Genomic DNA, 20472 nt, shown 5'->3' with positions numbered 1-20472 from the left:
CACTCCGCTCTTTTTTTTATATTCGATAGACGTGCTGTAGCTGTACAGTAATCGCGCTGCACCTCTTCCATGTCGCGTACACGTGTCTGTACCTCCAAAAAAAAAAAAATCTTACATTCACCTCCTTAGGCAACTAACATGTTTTGCAGCACCACAGCGCCACTTATTCCCAACGTCTTGCTATCATGTTTGTGCCATTAGTAAGCGTGCTTCACAGTATATACTGTACTGTGACTGATATAGAGCATTGCATTACCTATAGATCACAGCTCTCATTGCCCTAGCCCTACGCTCCGGATCAGTGGGTGTGGCCTCCCTCCCCCTGCAGCTAGAAGGCCACACGTCCTCCTGGCGCACAAAGTATGGGGGCAGGCGTGTCCCGGGGCGGGACTTGTCGCAGCCGGACTCCGCCCCCGTTAATAAGGTTGTTGACTGCGTAGAGAGTGGGAGTTATTTCTCACAGAGATCCGTCACGCAGGCTCCGGTGAGATCTATCTACCCACTGCCAACTCCTTCTCCTTCACCCGACAGAGCCGACAGCAACATGGTGAGCTGATAGATGCGGGGTACCTGGCGAGGGGCGCCTTATGCCATGTAATAGTTATGTCTTAGAGCATCCTGCACCCCTTAAAATATCTAGGTGCCAACTGCACCCATGCGTGCTGCGTGCGGGGCACACTGTATACCTCTGCACCCAGCCCAGAGTAAGACAGGTTACTCTTTGCCTGTGACACTAGCTGCTGTGTGTGCCCCCTATGGGATGGAGGGGGTGCACTGCAGAGTGCACACCGGTGTATGGGGTATGTGCAGCTGCGTGTTAGATCAGATATATGTGACAGATGGGATGGAAGAGCTTTGTTAGAATTGGTGTCAGTGTGGGGGTCTCTGGCTGCAGCGGGTATTACACCCTGTGACATAGTGATCTGGGAATGTGTGGCAGCTGCCTGGGGTTCTGGTAGTACTAGTGTACACAGTGCAGCCCCCTGTCTCCATTCATTGCAGTATTTCATAATAATCCCCTCCCCCCTCCGGAATCCTCTGTAATACTGCAGCACAGAACATGTGACAGTACGCTGCTGCACACTTTAGGGTACATATAGTATCACCTTTTACCCGTGAGTTTCTTTTATTTGTGAATAAAAGAGCTGAAGCAGTACTAAACAATTGTACCTGCATTTACATGTGTGGTTAGGAGCTGTCCTTGCAGAATGACAAGCTTAGGTGTAATATCTATCTATCTATCTATCTATCTATCTATCTATCTATCTATCTATCTATCTACAGGTATCTATCTATCTATCTATCTACCTATCTATCCCTACATGGTTCTGCAGTTTAGTAAACATTGGGGTCGATTCTATTCGGCAACTAATGAATAGCGCCGGGAATTAGCTCCCAACGCTATTCAATTCAGCAACTAGTTACGTCGGCGATGGCCCGTTCTCGCCGACAAAACAGGTTGAATTGTCGGGAGAACGGGCATTCTCCGACTTAACTCCCCGGCGCGAGGCTGATTCCCGACAGAATCAGCCTCGCGCCGGCCGCGAGGCAGCACTTTTGTCGGGTTTCTCTTCTCATCCCCCGGGGATGAGAGAAGAATACCCGACAATTGCAGGTAATTAGTTGCTGAATTGAATAGCGTCGGGAGCTAATTCCCGGCGCTATTCATTAGTTGCCGAATAGAATCGACCCCATTGATTATTATGTTTATATCACTACAGGTTAGCTTGTCAAAAATTACAACTTGGTACTTTGGCCCTTTATAAGACCTGTTTATGCAATCCCTTTCAGGAGATCTGCAGAACATTGCATTCTGATAATACAGTTTGCACTGCTAAAGTGTTCCACGTCTTAAGACAGAAATAGTAACAAAACTGCGTTTGTGCTGTAGTTTGAAGTGGAAACTGCTCTTAATATAATATCTTACAATAACTGCATTCCTGCTCATCTGGCACCTGACTGCTGGAATTGCCCCACCAGGGGTATCATAAATGTGATTTGCAGACTACCAGCCTGTTGTAGATGTAACAGGAATATTTCCAGAGGGGTTTTTGTGCAACATAATTATTATTTACCCAGTGTTGAACCTGTACAAATCTGGCTCACCCCGTCCTATCCGCTTCCAGACAGTTGACATGCTATCAGACTGCCGGTACTGAGTGACGTGTGGAATCACCTGTCACTGGGGAGCGCTCTCTGACGCAGCCCCCCTTCTCTAGGAGCACAGCTGCCTGAGCAGGGTCCTTTCCTAACTAGGTAATTGCACCCTGCCTGTGGTTGGTGCAGGATGATTCTTCATTGAGCCTGTTTATCTTTGGCTTGTCACATGGAGAATTCCCAGCACCTGCCTGACACACATCATATATTTACACAGACACATACGTGTGGAAGCACATGGATAGGCTGCAGGGTAGAGTAAAGGCATGCCATTGTGGGGCTGTGCTGTGGGTACCCAGTACTAGCTGTGTCTTTAGGACCATTATACCTTGCGGGCAGGCAGTATAGTCAGTGGATGAGTGCTGGAGCAAATGGTCAGAGGAATGACAGGATGTTTGATTATAAGTGGATAGAAACGCAAGAGGCATTGCTACATAAATACTTGTGACTGTGAAGTGTATTTGACACATACACAGTTTCCTATGTCATCAAAAGAAGTGATGGGTGTAGCACAGTGACTTCATGGGTGGGCCTAAGTGTATGATGATGCTGATTGTGTCATAATGTGAACTGAGGTGGGCTGGGCTTGAAGACTTGATTGGCGTCATTATGACCTGTCCCTGAGGAGAGCTAAGCTCCCATCTGGGAGAATTGCCTGCTCACTGGACTCGCACTAGCCTGACATCCATCCAGACATTTCAGGAGAGGAGGCACCCATGACCCCTCTTTTGTTGCTTAGGGAATATGGTGATTTCTCTGTGGGCAGTATTGTGATAACAAATGCCTTGTTCTGAACACCTGTAGTATAATGGCTGGGGAATGTAGGCACTGAAACAGGTTATATTCAAAAGCAAAACTATTCTATGACCTACATTGCTGCTGACCAGTTACATCATATAATGATGACTCCAGGGGGTAAATTTACTAAGATGGGAGTTCTATTTAAGATCAGCTGTTGCTATGGGCAACGTCCCATCTCAAATAGAACTCCCTTCTTAGTAAATTTACCCAAATATTACAGGATGTAAGTAACCGCTTCTGGATCACTTTGTAAATAAACAGGTAAAGCAGAAAGAGGGGGTTTTGTTGAATGGAAGCATCATGTACACAGGAAAAAAATGGTGCCAGCTGTCCAGTGTTCTGTGAAACAACGTAATATGTATGGTGTATATAAGGGTTTATGTAGGCTAATTGCACTGTGGGGGTAATGGTCTTTTCATGCCAGGAAATTGGTGTACATTACGTAGCCTTTTCATTTTCCCCTGCTAGATTATATATCCTTTGTAATATAAAGTTTAGCATCCCTAGATATGTAAATGTTGAAGGTCAGAGGTCAAGACTTAGGGGATGATGTACTAAGCAGTGATAAAAGTGGAGAAGTTGCCCATGGCAACCAATCAGCATTGATGTAACATTTATAATTTGCATACTTTAAAATTATACAGAGCAGCTGATTGGTTGCCATGGGCAACTTCTCCACTGGCTCATTTCTCCACTTTTATCATGGTTGATTCTATTTCGGAGTGGCAGAAGGGACCTTCTGACGTATCTAGGGGAGGAGACACCCTTACGGAAAAGGTCCCTTAGCCCACTTGATTCTAGCATCTAGACTTTTATCATGGCTAAGTAGTTAGTACATCTCCCCCTTAATTTGAATGAGTCATATTAGAAGCACTGGACCATAGCACCCATTAATTCACCCAGACCATAATGGTATTCCATTACGCCAGGATTTCTTGCCTGCCCTAGTAATGAGGGGTGTGAAGAATGCCAGAGCGCAGACTCAGTGCTTTATTAAATCAATATTCAGGGGCATATGTAGCAAAGCGTGGAGAGAGATAAAGTACCAAACAATCAGCTTCTGTCGTTTTTCAAACGCAGCCTGTACACAAACTGACCACACCATCCGGGCTTAAGAAATAAAATGAAACCCCCTCCTATTGCCAACTGTAGCAATGTGACCCTGCTAACCACACCCACATTTTACTGAAGCTTTACCCACTTTTAAACCTGCTCCACCCTTTTCTGGATCAGAAATACCCCTTTCACACCGCACAGATAACCCGGTGTCGATCCAGCATAATGCCGGGTCGAAGCAGGTCGCTGTGCGGTGTGAAAGGGCCCATGGCGAATTTCAGGGTCACCTGACCCGGTAATTCAACTCTGGTTATAAGAAGGGCTATTCCCGGGTTATTACCGGGTCAGGCGCAGTGTGAACAGGTTAACCAGGTCGATGCAACCCGGTACCCGTTCACAGCATAGGGAGAGGCGGCGCGGAGATGATCTTCAGCGCCACCTCCACACCCGCCCCCGATGACGCCGCAGTCCCCGCCCCCGCATGGCAACCTGACCCGGCATATTGGCGAGTCGGGATTGCGGTGTGTAGGGTCTAATGGCGGGTCCCACCCTGGAAAGGCCCGTTTCCAATTCCCGGGTGAGACCCGGCACTGCGATCTGAAAGCAATGTATTAGTAGGTTGACTCTCCTGCTGCTATGTATACTACAATCCTCAGCAACACTTCATGATGGGAGCTGTACCCTCATTGCATATATTGTAGACTTTCTAGAACTTTGGTATTTAAATATTTTCAAGAGATTAGATGTTGAGACGTTTCAAGTTGTGTTATCGTTACTCTGTGTATTCTTGTCTCTGATCCTCCCTTTGTTTCTAGTACATTTCCATGACAACAATCCAAGTTTCCTTTACAAAAGGAAACTAATTGATAGGAATATTCCTTTTTATAGGCCTGGGGCAGGTAGTGTGTGGCTCTGCAGCTGTACTGGACCTATCCATGCTGGGAATTCGTAATTCCAAAACAGATGGCGATCCAGAGGCTGCCGAATACTGATAAAGGCCATACCCATACCTATGCATTTGATTTGTAGTTCCCGGTGACTTGGTCACTGACATCCTGCTAAGTAAGCAGAGAGGGGCGATACACAAGGAAAAATGTCTGCTAATGCTACTGCTCCCATGGACTAAATAGGGGGTATACTCCCTGGGCCAAGGAGTTTGGTGGGAGCTATATTATATAGACTTAAATGCTGCCCTATTTTGGGCATTGGAGAATACAATTTGACACTAAAGGGCACCTTAGGCATAAATAATTATTTTTGCTATATGGGCACATATATTGTCTGTATGCAGAGGTGTGAGGCTTTATAGAGGAGAGGGAGCTGGCTATGTGTGATGTTAGTGGGTATATTGGCTGTGTTGGGGTGCGTGTTTGTCTATATCATGGGTTTTCAACCTGTGGCCCTCCAGCTGCTGTGAAACTACACATCCCAGCATGCCCTGCCACAGTTTTGCTATTAAGGTATGCTAAAACTGAGGCAGGACATGCAGGGATGTGTAGTTCCACAGCAGCTTGAGGGCCTCAGGTTGAAGACCCAAGGTCTATATGGAGATATATTAACTGTGTGATTGCACATGAGTCTAAACAGGGTAGTCTGGCTATATTTTAGGCCAGTGGTTCTCAAACTGTGCCTAGGCACCCTGGGGTGCCTCTGGACACTTGCAGGGATGCATTGGATTGGTGGTCCAGGACCAATTAAAATTATTTATGGTCAATGTAATAGACAAAACCAGTGCTTGTGGCTGCCAATCATAAAATATGATGACAGAAGCAAATCTTGTCCCTGACCACACAATTGTACCCAGGGGTGACATATAATAACAAATTACTTCATTTAATATTTCTTTGTAAATTTCTCAATAAGAAACTTTTGGCCTAGTGGTGCTGTGAGAAATTCTCATACTCTTGATTCAAAAAAGTTTGGGAACCACTGTGTTAGACTATATTTTGAGGTATACTGGCTATGTGGTAGTTTGTAGCTAAATGGAGGTACTATAATTGGCTGTGTATTCATGTGAAATACACTTGGTATATTAGCTCTGTTATGGTGTGTTTGTGTGTGTATGGAGTCATAGGTGCGTGCGTATATTTATTAATATAATGTTCACTAATGCTGTAATAGTATGCTAATGTGAAATGTTGGTGACTAGTGTTCTATAATACATTACACACACACACACACACACCTTTATGTACACTCAGATTTATTGCTTTTAACTGATATGGAAGGTTGTAATAGGCTAAAAGCTAATCGTATGTTAACTGTGAGAGGACGGGGAAGTTCTGCAATATTAGTTATGTCTATAGCCCAGTGATGGTAGAAACAGACGGAAGAGCACAGCTTTTGAGTGCAGGTGTGTAAGGTTATTATAGGGTGCCATAGCTTGCTATGCCTGCTGCTGTGCAGTCACAGTTTATTAATAGTATCATCACCCTCTTCCCCTCTTGCAGTGTCACATGTCTGCTCCCCTGGGTTGTCTTTCCCTGTAGCTTCCAAATACAAGAGATGGTATGGCACTCAAAACACATATGGCCCTTGGGGGCTGATTCAGAGATGTACACTATGCCGATGTTGCACGGAACTAAGCGATTATCGTCAGGCTGCGAATGTGCTGCGTTTGCATTGTGCGTGCGTCAAAGTGCTGCTGCGAACCCACACGCAATGAGGATTCCATCGCAAAGTGATTGACAGGAAGTGACCGTTTGGAGGTGTTAACATAGTGTTAGCGGGGAGTGGTAAAAACGCAGGCGTGTCATTGTTTTTTTGGGGGCGTGTATTTGATATCAGCTGTGAACTGTAACGTACAAAAACATGGAGCCTGGTGTGGCTATTGCTGGGTCCAGCCTGCATAGCCACAGGGCTACCCTTAAGCCCAGTGTTCCTTGTTTTTGTGTATGGGCCGTGTATGCAATTGTGAATGAGTTGCGGTAGCTCCGGTGGGCGTCTTTTTTTCATTTATGGACGTCGGCTTCGCTTGCTGAGTATGAGGCCGAGAATCACACTTGCGTTTGTATCATATCTCTGAATCAGGCCCTTGATCTGGTTATTTAAATGCAAAAATAGATCTGGTCCTATTTCATAATAAGTGCATTTTGCATTGCAAGTCACTGACTTAAATCAATACAAACTTAGCAGTTAGACTTTTTTTTTTCCAACCAGGTGTTTTACAAAAAGTACCATTGATTGTCAGGTTTTATAGGTAATTGTTTATGAAACAATTGTTTGATTTCTTATCAGATCTGATGGTTTTTGGTCCATACACAAATCTGTTGTAGATGGCTTTGAGACCACTTCACCCAACTTGGTTCCACTTAGTTACATTTGTGTAATTATAATAGCACAGAGCAGCTCAAGTAGCTCACAGCTCCCTGTACTGAATTCCACATGTAGAGATTATACCGTCTAATCCTGCACTCTAACGTAAGGTTCTTAAAAGTTCCAAGTCCACGATTGTGTTTGCTGTGAGTAATTTAATTCAGCTAGTGACATAGTCCTAGACTGAACTGCAATGTCATCTTCCTACACGGTCACAGATCATCGCTCCGAAATGCAAAGATCTATTTCTGTCTTTTTGTGTAGAAGTAAAGAGTCTGCTACTTTGTCGTAGGCAGAAAAGGTCCTGTTTAATGTCTCTTATTAATGCAGGATTTAAATTGATTTACGAGAAATTACTGCGAAAAAGGTAGCAAAATAGCTTTAATACAGAACATATTGATAGACTAGATTAAGTTTGCATTTTGTCATGAAGTTGATCTGCCTGCAGTATCTTTAGATACAAATGTATTGTTAAAGTAACACCTTTGCATTTTGTTTTGAAGTCTGCCCGCATGCTGTACCTTTTGTAGAACTCTGTAGGGCGAGGCATTGAACAGCGGGTGCAATTATTGCTTTTGCCCTTAGGAAAGGGTGTAGAGTCCTGTTCTGCAGGTTTGAGGCGGGGGTGTACTTGTGTCAATACTGGATCTTAAGATCAGCAGGCTGCGCAGATAACAATGAATAATATAAGTGGCCCATTCATCTATAATCATTGTCACACATTGGTTGGTTTTCTGTATGATTCCATTGCTGTTCCCCATCCAACCTTCTAATGTACCTGCAGCGCTGTTGTACAGAGCTTTGGAACTTGCTGTCACTTTGGTTAGAGTGAGATTTTTGAGCCTGCAGAGGGCAATTTTATTAATGTTTGACTATGTTGTAATTTAGTTTTTTTTTTTTTTTTAAATGTGTGTATGATAAGACAATATTCTTATTCATGGTTGGAATTATCCATCTGTCTATGTCTTACCCATCTGTTTGTCTCATTCCCATGGGGGCAAGTGCAAAGAATGATATTTAGAAAAAGAAAAAAAAAGTTCCCTCATATTGACAAGCTGTGTTCTCACGAAGCTGGTTTCTGTGCGCACTTTATATTTGACATTGGGGGTAGTTCAGAGTTGATCGTAGCAGCAAATTTGTTAGCAGATGGGCAAATCCATTTGTAAAGCAGGGGGGGCAGAAATAACATGTGCAGAGAGAGTTATACTGCTTTTAGACCAACATAGCGGTTCGCAGCCGGGAGCCCTGACACGGGTGCTACCCGGCTGCGACCCGTGTCAGCCCCCTTTTAGACTGGAGTCACCAGCCCGGCATATTGCCGAGTTTGTGACGTTGCCGGTGACGCAATGGGGGCGGCGCTTGGAGGTCACATGATCTCCAAGCGCCGCCCGCTCATACACTGTAAATGGGAAGCCGGGTCGCACGATCCGGCTCCCGTTTACACTGAACAGTTTGCCGGGTTGAACACGTGTTCAACCCCGCAAACTTCCCGAGTTGGAATACCGGGTCACTCGACCCGGATTATTCCAACTCTGCCCTTTTACACCGAGCAGCAACATGGGTTATGCACGTTCATGTGCAATAACGTGTGTTATATGCTGGCAGTGTAAAAGGGGTATTAGATTTGGGTGGGGCGTGTTCAAACTGAAATCTAAATTGCAGTGTAGAAATAAAGTAGCCAGTATATACCCTGCACAGAAACAAAATAAACCACCCAAATCTGACTCTCTCTGCAAATGTTATCTCTGCCCCCCCTGCAGTGCACATGGGGCCTAATTCTGAGTTGATCACAGCATCAAATTTGTTAGCAGTTGGTCAAAACCATGTGCACTGCAGGAGGGGCAGATATAACATGTGCAGAGAGAGTTAGATTTGGGTGCGGCGTGTTCAAACTGAAATCTAAATTGCAGTGTAAAAATAAAGCAGCCAGTATTTACCCTGCACAGAAACAAAATAACCCACCCAAATCTAACTCTCTCTGCAAATGTTATATCTGCCCCCCCCCCCCCCCTGCAGTGCACATGGTTTTGCCCAACTGCTAACAATTTTGATGCTACGATCAGGTCTGAATTACCCCCCATTGTATGAAGCCGTGCAGCCTGCCTCACTGCAGCCGCTGCAAATGGCTATGAGGCATTTTAGACTTCAAAAGACTAACACATTTTTTAAGGGGAACAGGAGATCTGCTGGGTATAGAGCATTTTTATGTATTTTTTTGATAAATCGAAATGCATCTTCAGTTTAGTGATCTATAAATACAAATGCAAACTGAATTTGGGGTTGCAGAATTTGTTGTTGGGTTCCACTAATTGACAAATATACATCACATTCTATTGGAAACTGCCTATCTTCGGACCCCAGAACAATGGCTCTCTGGTGATTGGTGCTCAGAACAGTCATACTCTTCTGCCTGTGTCCCCAGAAACACAGAACATTTATGTAGGGGCCCCACCCAGTTAAACAAAAAATTTTTTTTCTCTAACGTCCTAAGTGGATGCTGGGGACTCCGTCAGGACCATGGGGAATAGCGGCTCCGCAGGAGACAGGGCACAAAAAGTAAGCTTTTAGGATCACATGGTGTGTACTGGCTCCTCCCCCCATGACCCTCCTCCAAGCCTCAGTTAGGTTTTTGTGCCCGTCCGAGCAGGGTGCAATCTAGGTGGCTCTCCTAAAGAGCTGCTTAGAAAAAGTTTTTTAGGTTTTTTATTTTCAGTGAGTCCTGCTGGCAACAGGCTCACTGCATCGAGGGACTTAGGGGAGAGAATTTCAACTCACCTGCGTGCAGGATGGATTGGATTCTTAGGCTACTGGACACCATTAGCTCCAGAGGGAGTCGGAACACAGGTCTCACCCTGGGGTTCGTCCCGGAGCCGCGCCGCCGACCCCCCTTACAGATGCTGAAGATTGAAGGTCCGGAAACAGGCGGCAGAAGGCTCTTCAGTCTTCATGAAGGTAGCGCACAGCACTGCAGCTGTGCGCCATTGTTGTCACACACTTCACACCAGACGGTCACGGAGGGTGCAGGGCGCTGCTGGGGGCGCCCTGGGCAGCAATATATAATACCTTTTATGGCAAAAGAATACATCACATATAGCCATTAAGGCTATATGTATGTATTTAACCCATGCCAAATGTCTAAAACTCCGGGAGAAAAGCCCGCCGGAATAGGGGGCGGGGCTTATTCTCCTCAGCACACAGCGCCATTTTCCTGCTCAGCTCCGCTGTGAGGAAGGCTCCCAGGACTCTCCCCTGCACTGCACTACAGAAACAGGGTAAAACAGAGAGGGGGGGCATATTTTGGCGATATTTTTATATATTTAAGCGGCTATAAGGAACAACACTTATATAGGGTTGTTCCCATATATATTATAGCGCTTGGGTGTGTGCTGGCAAACTCTCCCTCTGTCTCCCCAAAGGGCTAGTGGGGTCCTGTCTTCGATAAGAGCATTCCCTGTGTGTCTGCTGTGTGTCGGTACGTGTGTGTCGACATGTATGAGGACGATGTTGGCGTGGAGGCAGAGCAATTGCCGATAATGGTGATGTCACCCCCCAGGGAGTCGACACCGGAATGGATGGCTTTGTTTATGGAATTACGTGATAATGTCAGCACATTACAAAAATCAGTTGACGACATGAGACGGCCGGCAAACCAGTTAGTACCTGCCCAGGCGTCTCAGACACCGTTAGGGGCTGTAAAGCGCCCTTTACCTCAGTCGGTCGACACAGACCCAGACACAGACACTGAATCTAGTGTCGACGGTGATGAAACAAACGTATTTTCAAGTAGGGCCACACGTTATATGATCACGGCAATGAAGGAGGCTTTGCATATCTCTGATACTACAAGTACCACAAAAAGGGGTATTATGTGGGGGGTGAAAAAACTACCTGTAGTTTTTCCTGAATCAGAGGAATTAAATGATGTATGTGATGAAGCGTGGGTTAACCCAGATAGAAAAATGCTAATTTCAAAAAAGTTATTAGCATTATACCCTTTCCCGCCAGAGGTTAGGGCGCGCTGGGAAACACCCCCTAGGGTGGATAAGGCGCTCACACGCTTATCGAAACAAGTGGCGTTACCGTCTCCTGATACGGCCGCCCTCAAGGATCCAGCTGATAGGAGGCTGGAAACTACCCTGAAAAGTATATACACTCATACTGGTGTTATACTGCGACCAGCCATCGCCTCAGCCTGGATGTGCAGTGCTGGGGTCGTCTGGTTGGATTCCCTGACTGAAAATATTGATACCCTGGATAGGGACAGTATTTTATTGACTATAGAGCAATTAAAGGATGCTTTCCTTTATATGCGAGATGCGCAGAGAGATATTTGCACTCTGGCATCGAGAGTAAATGCGATGTCCATATCTGCCAGAAGGAGTTTATGGACGCGACAGTGGTCAGGTGATGCGGATTCCAAACGACATATGGAAGTATTGCCGTATAAAGGGGAGGAATTATTTGGCGTCGGTCTATCGGATCTGGTGGCTACGGCAACTGCCGGAAAATCCACTTTTTTACCTCAGACCCCCTCCCAACAGAAAAAGACACCGTCTTTTCAGCCGCAGTCCTTTCGTTCCTATAAGAACAAGCGGACAAAAGGACAGTCATATCTGCCTCGGGGCAGAGGAAGGGGTAAGAGAGGGCAGCAAGCAGCCCCTGCCCAGGAACAGAAGCCCTCCCAGGGTTCTGCAAAGCCCTCAGCATGACGCTGGGGCCTTACAAGCGGACTCAGGAACGGTGGGGGGTCGACTCAAGAATTTCAGCGCACAGTGGGCTTGCTCACAGGTGGACCCCTGGATTCTACAGGTAGTATCTCAGGGTTACAGGTTGGAATTCGAGAAGTCTCCCCCTCGCCGGTTCCTAAAGTCTGCTTTGCCAACGTCTCCCTCGGACAGGGCGACGGTATTGGAAGCCATTCACAAGCTGTTTGCTCAGCAGGTGATAGTCAAGGTACCCCTCATACAACAGGGAAAGGGGTATTACTCCACGCTATTTGTGGTACCGAAGCCGGACGGCTCGGTAAGACCTATTCTAAATCTCAAATCTTTGAACCTGTACATACAAAAATTCAAGTTCAAGATGGAGTCACTCAGAGCAGTGATAGCGAATCTGGAAGAAGGGGACTTTATGGTGTCCCTGGACATAAAGGACGCTTACCTGCATGTCCCAATTTGCCCTTCACATCAAGGGTACCTCAGGTTCGTGGTGCAAAACTGTCATTATCAGTTTCAGACGCTGCCGTTTGGATTGTCCACGGCACCTCGGGTCTTTACCAAGGTAATGGCCGAAATGATGATCCTTCTACGAAGAAGAGGCGTATTAATTATCCCTTACTTGGACGATCTCCTGATAAGGGCAAGATCCAGAGAACAGCTGGAAGACGGAGTAGCACTAACCCAACTAGTGCTGCAACAACACGGGTGGATTCTGAATTTTCCAAAATCTCAGTTGACCCGACGACACGTCTGCTGTTCCTGGGAATGATTCTGGACACGGTTCAGAAAAAGGTGTTTCTTCCGGAGGAGAAAGCCAGGGAGTTATCCGAACTTGTCAGGAACCTCCTAAAACCAGGGACAGTGTCTGTGCATCAATGCACAAGAGTCCTGGGAAAGATGGTGGCTTCTTACGAAGCGATTCCATTCGGCAGATTCCACGCACGAACTTTTCAGTGGGATCTGCTGGACAAATGGTCCGGATCGCATCTGCAGATGCATCAGCGGATAACCTTATCGCCACGGACAAGGGTGTCTCTTCTGTGGTGGTTGCAGAGTACTCATCTGTTAGAGGGCCGCAGATTCGGCATACAGGACTGGGTCCTGGTGACCACGGATGCCAGTCTGAGAGGCTGGGGAGCGGTCACACAAGGAAGAAACTTCCAGGGAGTATGGTCAAGCCTGGAGATGTCTCTTCACATAAATATACTGGAGCTAAGAGCGATTTACAATGCTCTAAGTCTGGCAAAACCCCTGCTTCAGGGTCAGCCGGTGTTGATCCAGTCGGACAACATCACGGCAGTCGCCCATGTAAACAGACAGGGCGGCACAAGAAGCAGGACAGCAATGGCAGAAGCTGCAAGGATTCTTCGCTGGGCGGAAGATCATGTGATAGCACTGTCAGCAGTATTCATTCCGGGAGTGGACAACTGGGAAGCAGACTTCCTCAGCAGACACGATCTACACCCGGGAGAGTGGGGACTTCATCCAGAAGTCTTCCACATGATTGTGAACCGTTGGGAAAAACCAATGGTGGATATGATGGCGTCCCGCCTCAACAAAAAACTGGACAGGTATTGCGCCAGGTCAAGAGATCCTCAGGCAATAGCTGTGGACGCTCTGGTAACACCGTGGGTGTTCCAGTCAGTGTATGTGTTCCCTCCTCTGCCTCTCATACCAAAAGTACTGAGAATTATACGGCAAAAGGGAGTAAGAACGATACTAGTGGCTCCGGATTGGCCAAGAAGAACTTGGTACCCGGAACTTCAAGAGATGCTCACGGAGGATCCGTGGCCTCTACCTCTAAGACGGGACCTGCTTCAGCAGGGACCGTGTCTATTCCAAGACTTACCGCGGCTGCGTTTGACGGCATGGCGGTTGAACGCCGAATTCTAAAGGAAAAAGGCATTCCGGAAGAGGTCATTCCTACACTGGTAAAGGCCAGGAAGGAGGTGACTGCACAACATTATCACCGCATTTGGAGGAAATATGTTGCGTGGTGTGAGGCCAGGAAGGCCCCCACGGAGGAATTTCAACTGGGTCGATTCCTACATTTCCTGCAAACAGGATTGTCTATGGGCCTCAAATTGGGGTCCATTAAGGTTCAAATTTCAGCCCTGTCGATTTTCTTCCAGAAAGAATTGGCTTCAGTTCCTGAAGTCCAGACTTTTGTAAAAGGAGTACTACATATACAGCCCCCGGTTGTGCCCCCAGTGGCACCGTGGGATCTTAATGTAGTCTTGGATTTTCTAAAATCCCATTGGTTTGAGCCGCTCAAATCGGTGGAGATGAAGTATCTTACATGGAAAGTAACCATGCTACTGGCCCTGGCTTCAGCCAGGAGAGTATCAGAATTGGCGGCTTTATCATATAAGAGCCCATATCTGATTTTCCATACGGACAGGGCAGAACTGCGGACGCGTCCTCATTTTCTGCCTAAGGTGGTGTCAGCGTTTCACCTGAACCAGCCTATTGTGGTGCCTGCGGCTACTAACGAGTTGGAGGATTCCAAGTTGTTGGACGTGGTCCGGGCATTGAAAATATATATTTCAAGAACGGCTGGAGTCAGAAAGTCTGACTCACTGCTTATATTGTATGCACCCAACAAGATGGGTGCTCCTGCTTCTAAGCAGACGATTGCTCGTTGGATTTGTAGCACAATTCAACTTGCACATTCTGTGGCAGGCTTGCCACAACCTAAATCTGTCAAGGCCCATTCCACAAGGAAAGTGGGCTCATCCTGGGCGGCTGCCCGGGGAGTCTCGGCATTACAACTCTGCCGAGCTGCTACTTGGTCAGGGGCAAACACGTTTGAAAAATTCTACAAATTTGATACCCTGGCTGAGGAGGACCTTGAGTTCTCTCATTCGGTGCTGCAGAGTCATCCGCACTCTCCCGCCCGTTTGGGAGCTTTGGTATAATCCCCATGGTCCTGACGGAGTCCCCAGCATCCACTTAGGACGTTAGAGAAAATAAGAATTTACTTACCGATAATTCTATTTCTCGTAGTCCGTAGTGGATGCTGGGCGCCCATCCCAAGTGCGGATTGTCTGCAATACTTGTACATAGTTATTGGTACAAAAAAATCGGGTTGTTATTTGTTGTGAGCCGTCTGTTCAGAGGCTCCTACGTTTGTCATACTGTTAACTGGGTTCAGATCACAAGTTATACGGTGTGATTGGTGTGGCTGGTATGAGTCTTACCCGGGGTTCAATATCCTTCCTTATTGTGTACGCTCGTCCGGGCACAGTACCTAACTGAGGCTTGGAGGAGGGTCATGGGGGGAGGAGCCAGTACACACCATGTGATCCTAAAAGCTTACTTTTTGTGCCCTGTCTCCTGCGGAGCCGCTATTCCCCATGGTCCTGACGGAGTCCCCAGCATCCACTACGGACTACGAGAAATAGAATTATCGGTAAGTAAATTCTTATTTTTTTTTAGAGGTATCTGTCCATAGTTTTTAGGAATCTTAAAGTTGTTCATATTGTTTTTATTTTGCTCTCAAAGCAGCCAGCACAGTACTGTGTTTAGTGACAGCAATGTGATTTGCATGCACATATCTTGTTCTTGCCTCTTAAAAACCTTATAAACAACGTGACATCAGCCTACACTGAAATTGCTAATATGACGCTTGTTTAGATCTAGGCAGCTTTTATCCATGGGACGATTTTCTTAGATATTGCAAAAAGAAGGGAAGGACCAATAAGGTTAAGACTTATTCCATTTGTGATGTTCTTTGTCCGCAGAGGGAATGCATCTCCATACACGTAGGTCAGGCTGGAGTCCAGATGGGCAATGCATGCTGGGAACTATACTGCTTGGAACATGGGATTCAGCCAGATGGACAGATGCCCAGTGAGAAAACCATTGGTGGAGGAGACGATTCCTTCACTACATTCTTCAGTGAAACTGGGGCGGGTAAACATGTTCCCCGCGCTGTGTTTGTGGACCTGGAGCCCACTGTGATTGGTGAGTATTGTGGTAATTGGAATGCAGAGTACATGGATATCTTTATTGATAATCATTCTCCCTTAGAGTCTTATTTCATGGATCTTATAGAAATAATTATCAGGTTGACCAGCAGATGTTTAAGATTTATTTTATCCTATTTTCTAGATGAGGTACGGTCTGGTATTTACCGTCAACTCTTCCACCCGGAACAGCTCATTAGTGGAAAGGAAGATGCAGCCAATAACTATGCCCGAGGCCATTATACTATTGGCAAGGAGATCATTGACTCTGTTCTGGACAGAATCCGCAAGCTGGTATGTCATTTTGTGTATATAAATTTCCTGACAGTTATATCCTGGGCCATCCATAAATTGACAGTGTGACTAGAATTCAGCATCCGGTATTCGAACAGTGCCCAAACATTTAGGAAATGGCTTTCCATCCAAATTTTATTACACCAAGATATTATTCACCTCACCCATTGTGTGTTATTTCCTTCAAAGCTGAAGGTTTGTTAGTAGCTCTTTAAACATATACTTTTGAATATAAGTTGTGTGAACGTCACTGTAGTTACCACTTAAATGACGTTTTAGTTAATACTTTTTTTTTTTTCTTCCAGTCCGATCAATGTACCGGTTTGCAGGGATTTTTGGTCTTCCACAGTTTTGGTGGTGGCACCGGCTCTGGTTTCACTTCCCTCTTGATGGAACGATTGTCTGTTGATTATGGAAAGAAATCCAAACTAGAATTCTCCATCTATCCTGCACCACAGGTTTCTACAGCTGTCGTTGAACCATATAACGCAATTCTCACTACCCACACCACTCTGGAACACTCAGATTGCGCCTTCATGGTGGACAATGAGGCGATTTATGATATCTGTCGCAGGAACCTGGACATTGAGCGCCCATCATACACCAACCTTAACCGACTTATTAGTCAGATTGTGTCTTCAATCACAGCCTCCCTCAGGTTTGATGGAGCTCTGAATGTGGACTTGACAGAGTTCCAGACCAACCTGGTGCCCTACCCCCGTATCCACTTCCCCTTGGCCACCTATGCTCCTGTTATCTCTGCAGAGAAAGCTTACCATGAGCAGCTCTCTGTGTCTGAGATCACTAATTCTTGCTTTGAGCCAGCTAACCAGATGGTGAAATGCGACCCTAGGCATGGAAAATATATGGCTTGCTGCCTGCTGTACCGTGGTGATGTGGTGCCTAAGGATGTCAATGCTGCAATTGCTGCTATCAAGACCAAGCGTACCATCCAGTTTGTGGACTGGTGTCCTACAGGGTTTAAGGTTGGTATTAACTACCAACCCCCAACAGCAGTTCCTGGGGGAGACCTGGCCAAAGTTCAGCGAGCTGTATGCATGTTGAGTAACACAACTGCCATTGCCGAGGCCTGGGCTCGCCTGGACCACAAGTTTGACCTGATGTACGCCAAGCGCGCCTTTGTGCACTGGTATGTAGGGGAGGGTATGGAGGAGGGAGAGTTCTCCGAGGCTAGGGAGGACATGGCTGCCCTGGAGAAGGATTATGAAGAGGTTGGGCTAGACTCTTATGAAGAGGAAGAAGAAGGAGAGGAGTAAACATTGTCCTGCGTCATAATTTTATGTTATTGCATAAGTTTGGGGATACAGTTGTCGTGTCCCTCGCACTGGGCCTTTTAACAATAAAGTCAGAAGTAAAAATTTTACATTTTGAGTCTTAATGTTTATCATCCCTTGTATTGACTAGCATGATAATTCCAGACACCGTGACCAAGGTTATTGCATGTAGTCTAATGAAATGCACATTGGGCCTGATTCAGATCTGGTTAAAGTTGCTATCACTGCTGCTTCCTTGGAGTGATCTGACGGATGCAGCATCGGATCTCTTATTGGGCGACTTGCAGCACCACAAGCTGCCCGTCACAGAGGCCAGGAAATCTTCATGCAAACATGGGAATCCCTGGCCTCTTTCGACCCCCTAAACAGTGGTGACATGCCTCCATTTGGAGAGTTGGAGGCTGTCGCCGTCCCCAAACGGCATCAGACTGTCAACCACTGTAGTAGGATTCCAGCACTTTTAATGCACTTCAGATGTATCAACTAAACACTTTGCTGTTACTCTTTTCTTCTACATATCCACCAGCATGTCCCTTCACTCGGAAGAAAAGGGCCTTGTAAAAATTGACTACAGATGAGAGTTGGACTGTTAGAAGATGGAGCAAATAAGGGAAAGGGTGAAATTCTGAAATAGACATTTGGGAGGGTCAGGAATGCAAAAGGGTAGTTATCACAAATGTGTCTGTGATGGGATCAGGTACGCATTTCCAGGAGGAAGAATGGTGTTCTCCTTTAGTGCTTGCATCTCACTTAATACTTCCAGCACAGCGCCCCACCACTATTAAGTATGGGATGTGGGAATGGGGGTTTGAGTCATCACATGGGTTTAGGGTCGGTGAAAGGAGTATGTGTGGGAATAAGGAGCCTTCTCCGATGAGGAGTCCAGGAAAAACAGCTGAGCAGATCTCTAGTTGGTTTAGTAAAATCTATAATGTAGAGTTCAGCTTTAAATCCCTATAGGGGTTTAGATATATACTGGGTAGCCATCAGTAATTGTGGGACACCGTACAGATGGGCTCCCCCCTTATCCTTTGCCTGGTTTCTGACCTGTTGGACACAGAGGTCCAATGAGCCATGGCCGGATTAAAGGCCACATGGGCCTGGGGCTGAAAATATTCAAGGGCCTATTGTGAGAATCGGGGAGGTGTGACAAGTGCTGTGTGGGTGTGGTCAGAGGCAAATGGGCATGTATACCCCCTACAATATCAGCCCCAATGTCTCCCTAATTGTGTAAAAATATAAAAATTGCATCATTTTTGAGAAAAATAGAAATATAATCTAAATAGTTATTCTTTATGGCCAACTATGTGGCCAGCTGATGGCTGGTCATCATCATACTGCCATGGTGATGGGCCTATTTTTATGTGAAGGCCTGGAGGTGTAGCTCTATCCGCCCCACTGTTAATCTGGCCCTGACCATGGCACCCAGAGCAAACACATGCTATGATGCCCCTTCCCACGACATACTGTATATACAAGAACTAATACCCCCAGTATAATAAATATATATAGTAATGCCCCCAATTTAATAATATATAGTAATGCCTCCATTATAACAGGAAACTACAGCCACTGTCGCACTCCCAGTAACCCTGACAAAGTGGGAGGAGCCGTCATGCTGCCAAGCACCATGGTCTTGTTGCTTTGTGGCACATTATAATTGTGGCAATGACAAAGTGTGTGGCAGGTGGTACTGCGTACCCGCTGCCAAATTCTTAAGGGTACTCCGTATCTGAGCGTACCCGCATACTTGCACTGCTGTCTGCTGTACCCCCCTGATTGTGGCACTGGATATATATGTTAATATTTAACAGAGACCAGGCACAATCCTGTTCTTCTCCAGAAAACAATAAAGAAAGAAAAAGCTTTTACCTTTAAACTGCTGGAATCTTTAATTAAATATAACAAGATAGAGAGTTTCATCATTGTTTTCATTAAATAGGATACATTGGGGCAGATGTATTAACCTGAAGAAGGCATAAGGAAGTGATAAACCAGTGATATGTGCAAGGTGATAAACACACCAGCCAATCAGTTCCAATATGTAAATTAACAGTTAGGAGCTGATTGGCTGGTGCGTTTATCACCTTGCACATATCACTGGTTTATCACTTCCTTATGCCTTCTCCAGGTTAATACATCTGCCCCAGTATTCACAATTGATTGTGTATTCTAACTGGTGGATACGTCTTCAGTCTGTGCCTAGCCTTGGCGTATAATACAAGTTATGTTAATATATGTAATGCTTACCGTTACAGTAAAGTATATTAGAAGTCACCGTGTGGCCATGGAACTCTTCTGATTTTTCTAATATCCAGCCAGTTTGCATTGCATCTTTAAAGGGTGAAATTACTTGACTTCTAAATACTATTATGCAACACCATCAGATTAAAATCAGATGGGTCTTTCATGAGAGCCCAATTTTCAGATTCCTCTGTGCTTAGATACCACAATAATCATAGCTTATATGTGAATATATATATATTCCCCAGCCCTGAAACAAGGAACATCCTTAGGTTTTAATGTACGTTTCAAAACTTCACTTTAAAGACACGGGAAAGGAAAGAATGGACTTCAGTTTTTGCCTATGGTCAAAAAATTCACTGCAATTATTCACAAGTTAGAACTATGGAGTCTATTCAATTAACTCGCCCCTGCATGAAAGGGGGGCGAGTTGCCGTTGCAGCTGTGTAGAAATGTCAGCAACGGATCTCGCCCCGAATTTGTGGATTTCTGTATGCAGCCCAATGGGGCAATGAACAAAGATCTGCAAATACAGCTGTACCGTGAGTGTGGCATATACCGTAGCTGCAATTACTCATTGCTGAGAGTAGTGCGCTATTAACTGAATGGACCACTCTGAATTTT

At 45.8% G+C, this 20472-nt stretch overlaps 1 protein-coding gene across 1 annotated transcript; it reads left to right on the top strand.

Moving 5' to 3' along the window:
• Positions 1-431: 431 nt before the first annotated feature.
• Positions 432-17693, top strand: LOC134944901 (tubulin alpha chain). The gene is made up of 4 exons (XM_063933838.1): positions 432-547; positions 15791-16013; positions 16161-16309; positions 16615-17693. Exons 1-4 carry the CDS (start codon positions 545-547, stop codon positions 17584-17586), a joined length of 1347 nt encoding a protein of 448 aa, XP_063789908.1. The 5' UTR covers positions 432-544; the 3' UTR covers positions 17587-17693.
• The last annotated feature ends 2779 nt before the right edge of the window (positions 17694-20472 follow it).

Source organism: Pseudophryne corroboree, chromosome 7, assembly GCF_028390025.1.
Source record: "Pseudophryne corroboree isolate aPseCor3 chromosome 7, aPseCor3.hap2, whole genome shotgun sequence".
Taxonomy (NCBI): domain Eukaryota; kingdom Metazoa; phylum Chordata; class Amphibia; order Anura; family Myobatrachidae; genus Pseudophryne; species Pseudophryne corroboree.
The sequence above is the reverse complement of the archived record's forward strand: the minus strand, read 5'-3'. Positions and strand labels throughout refer to the sequence as shown.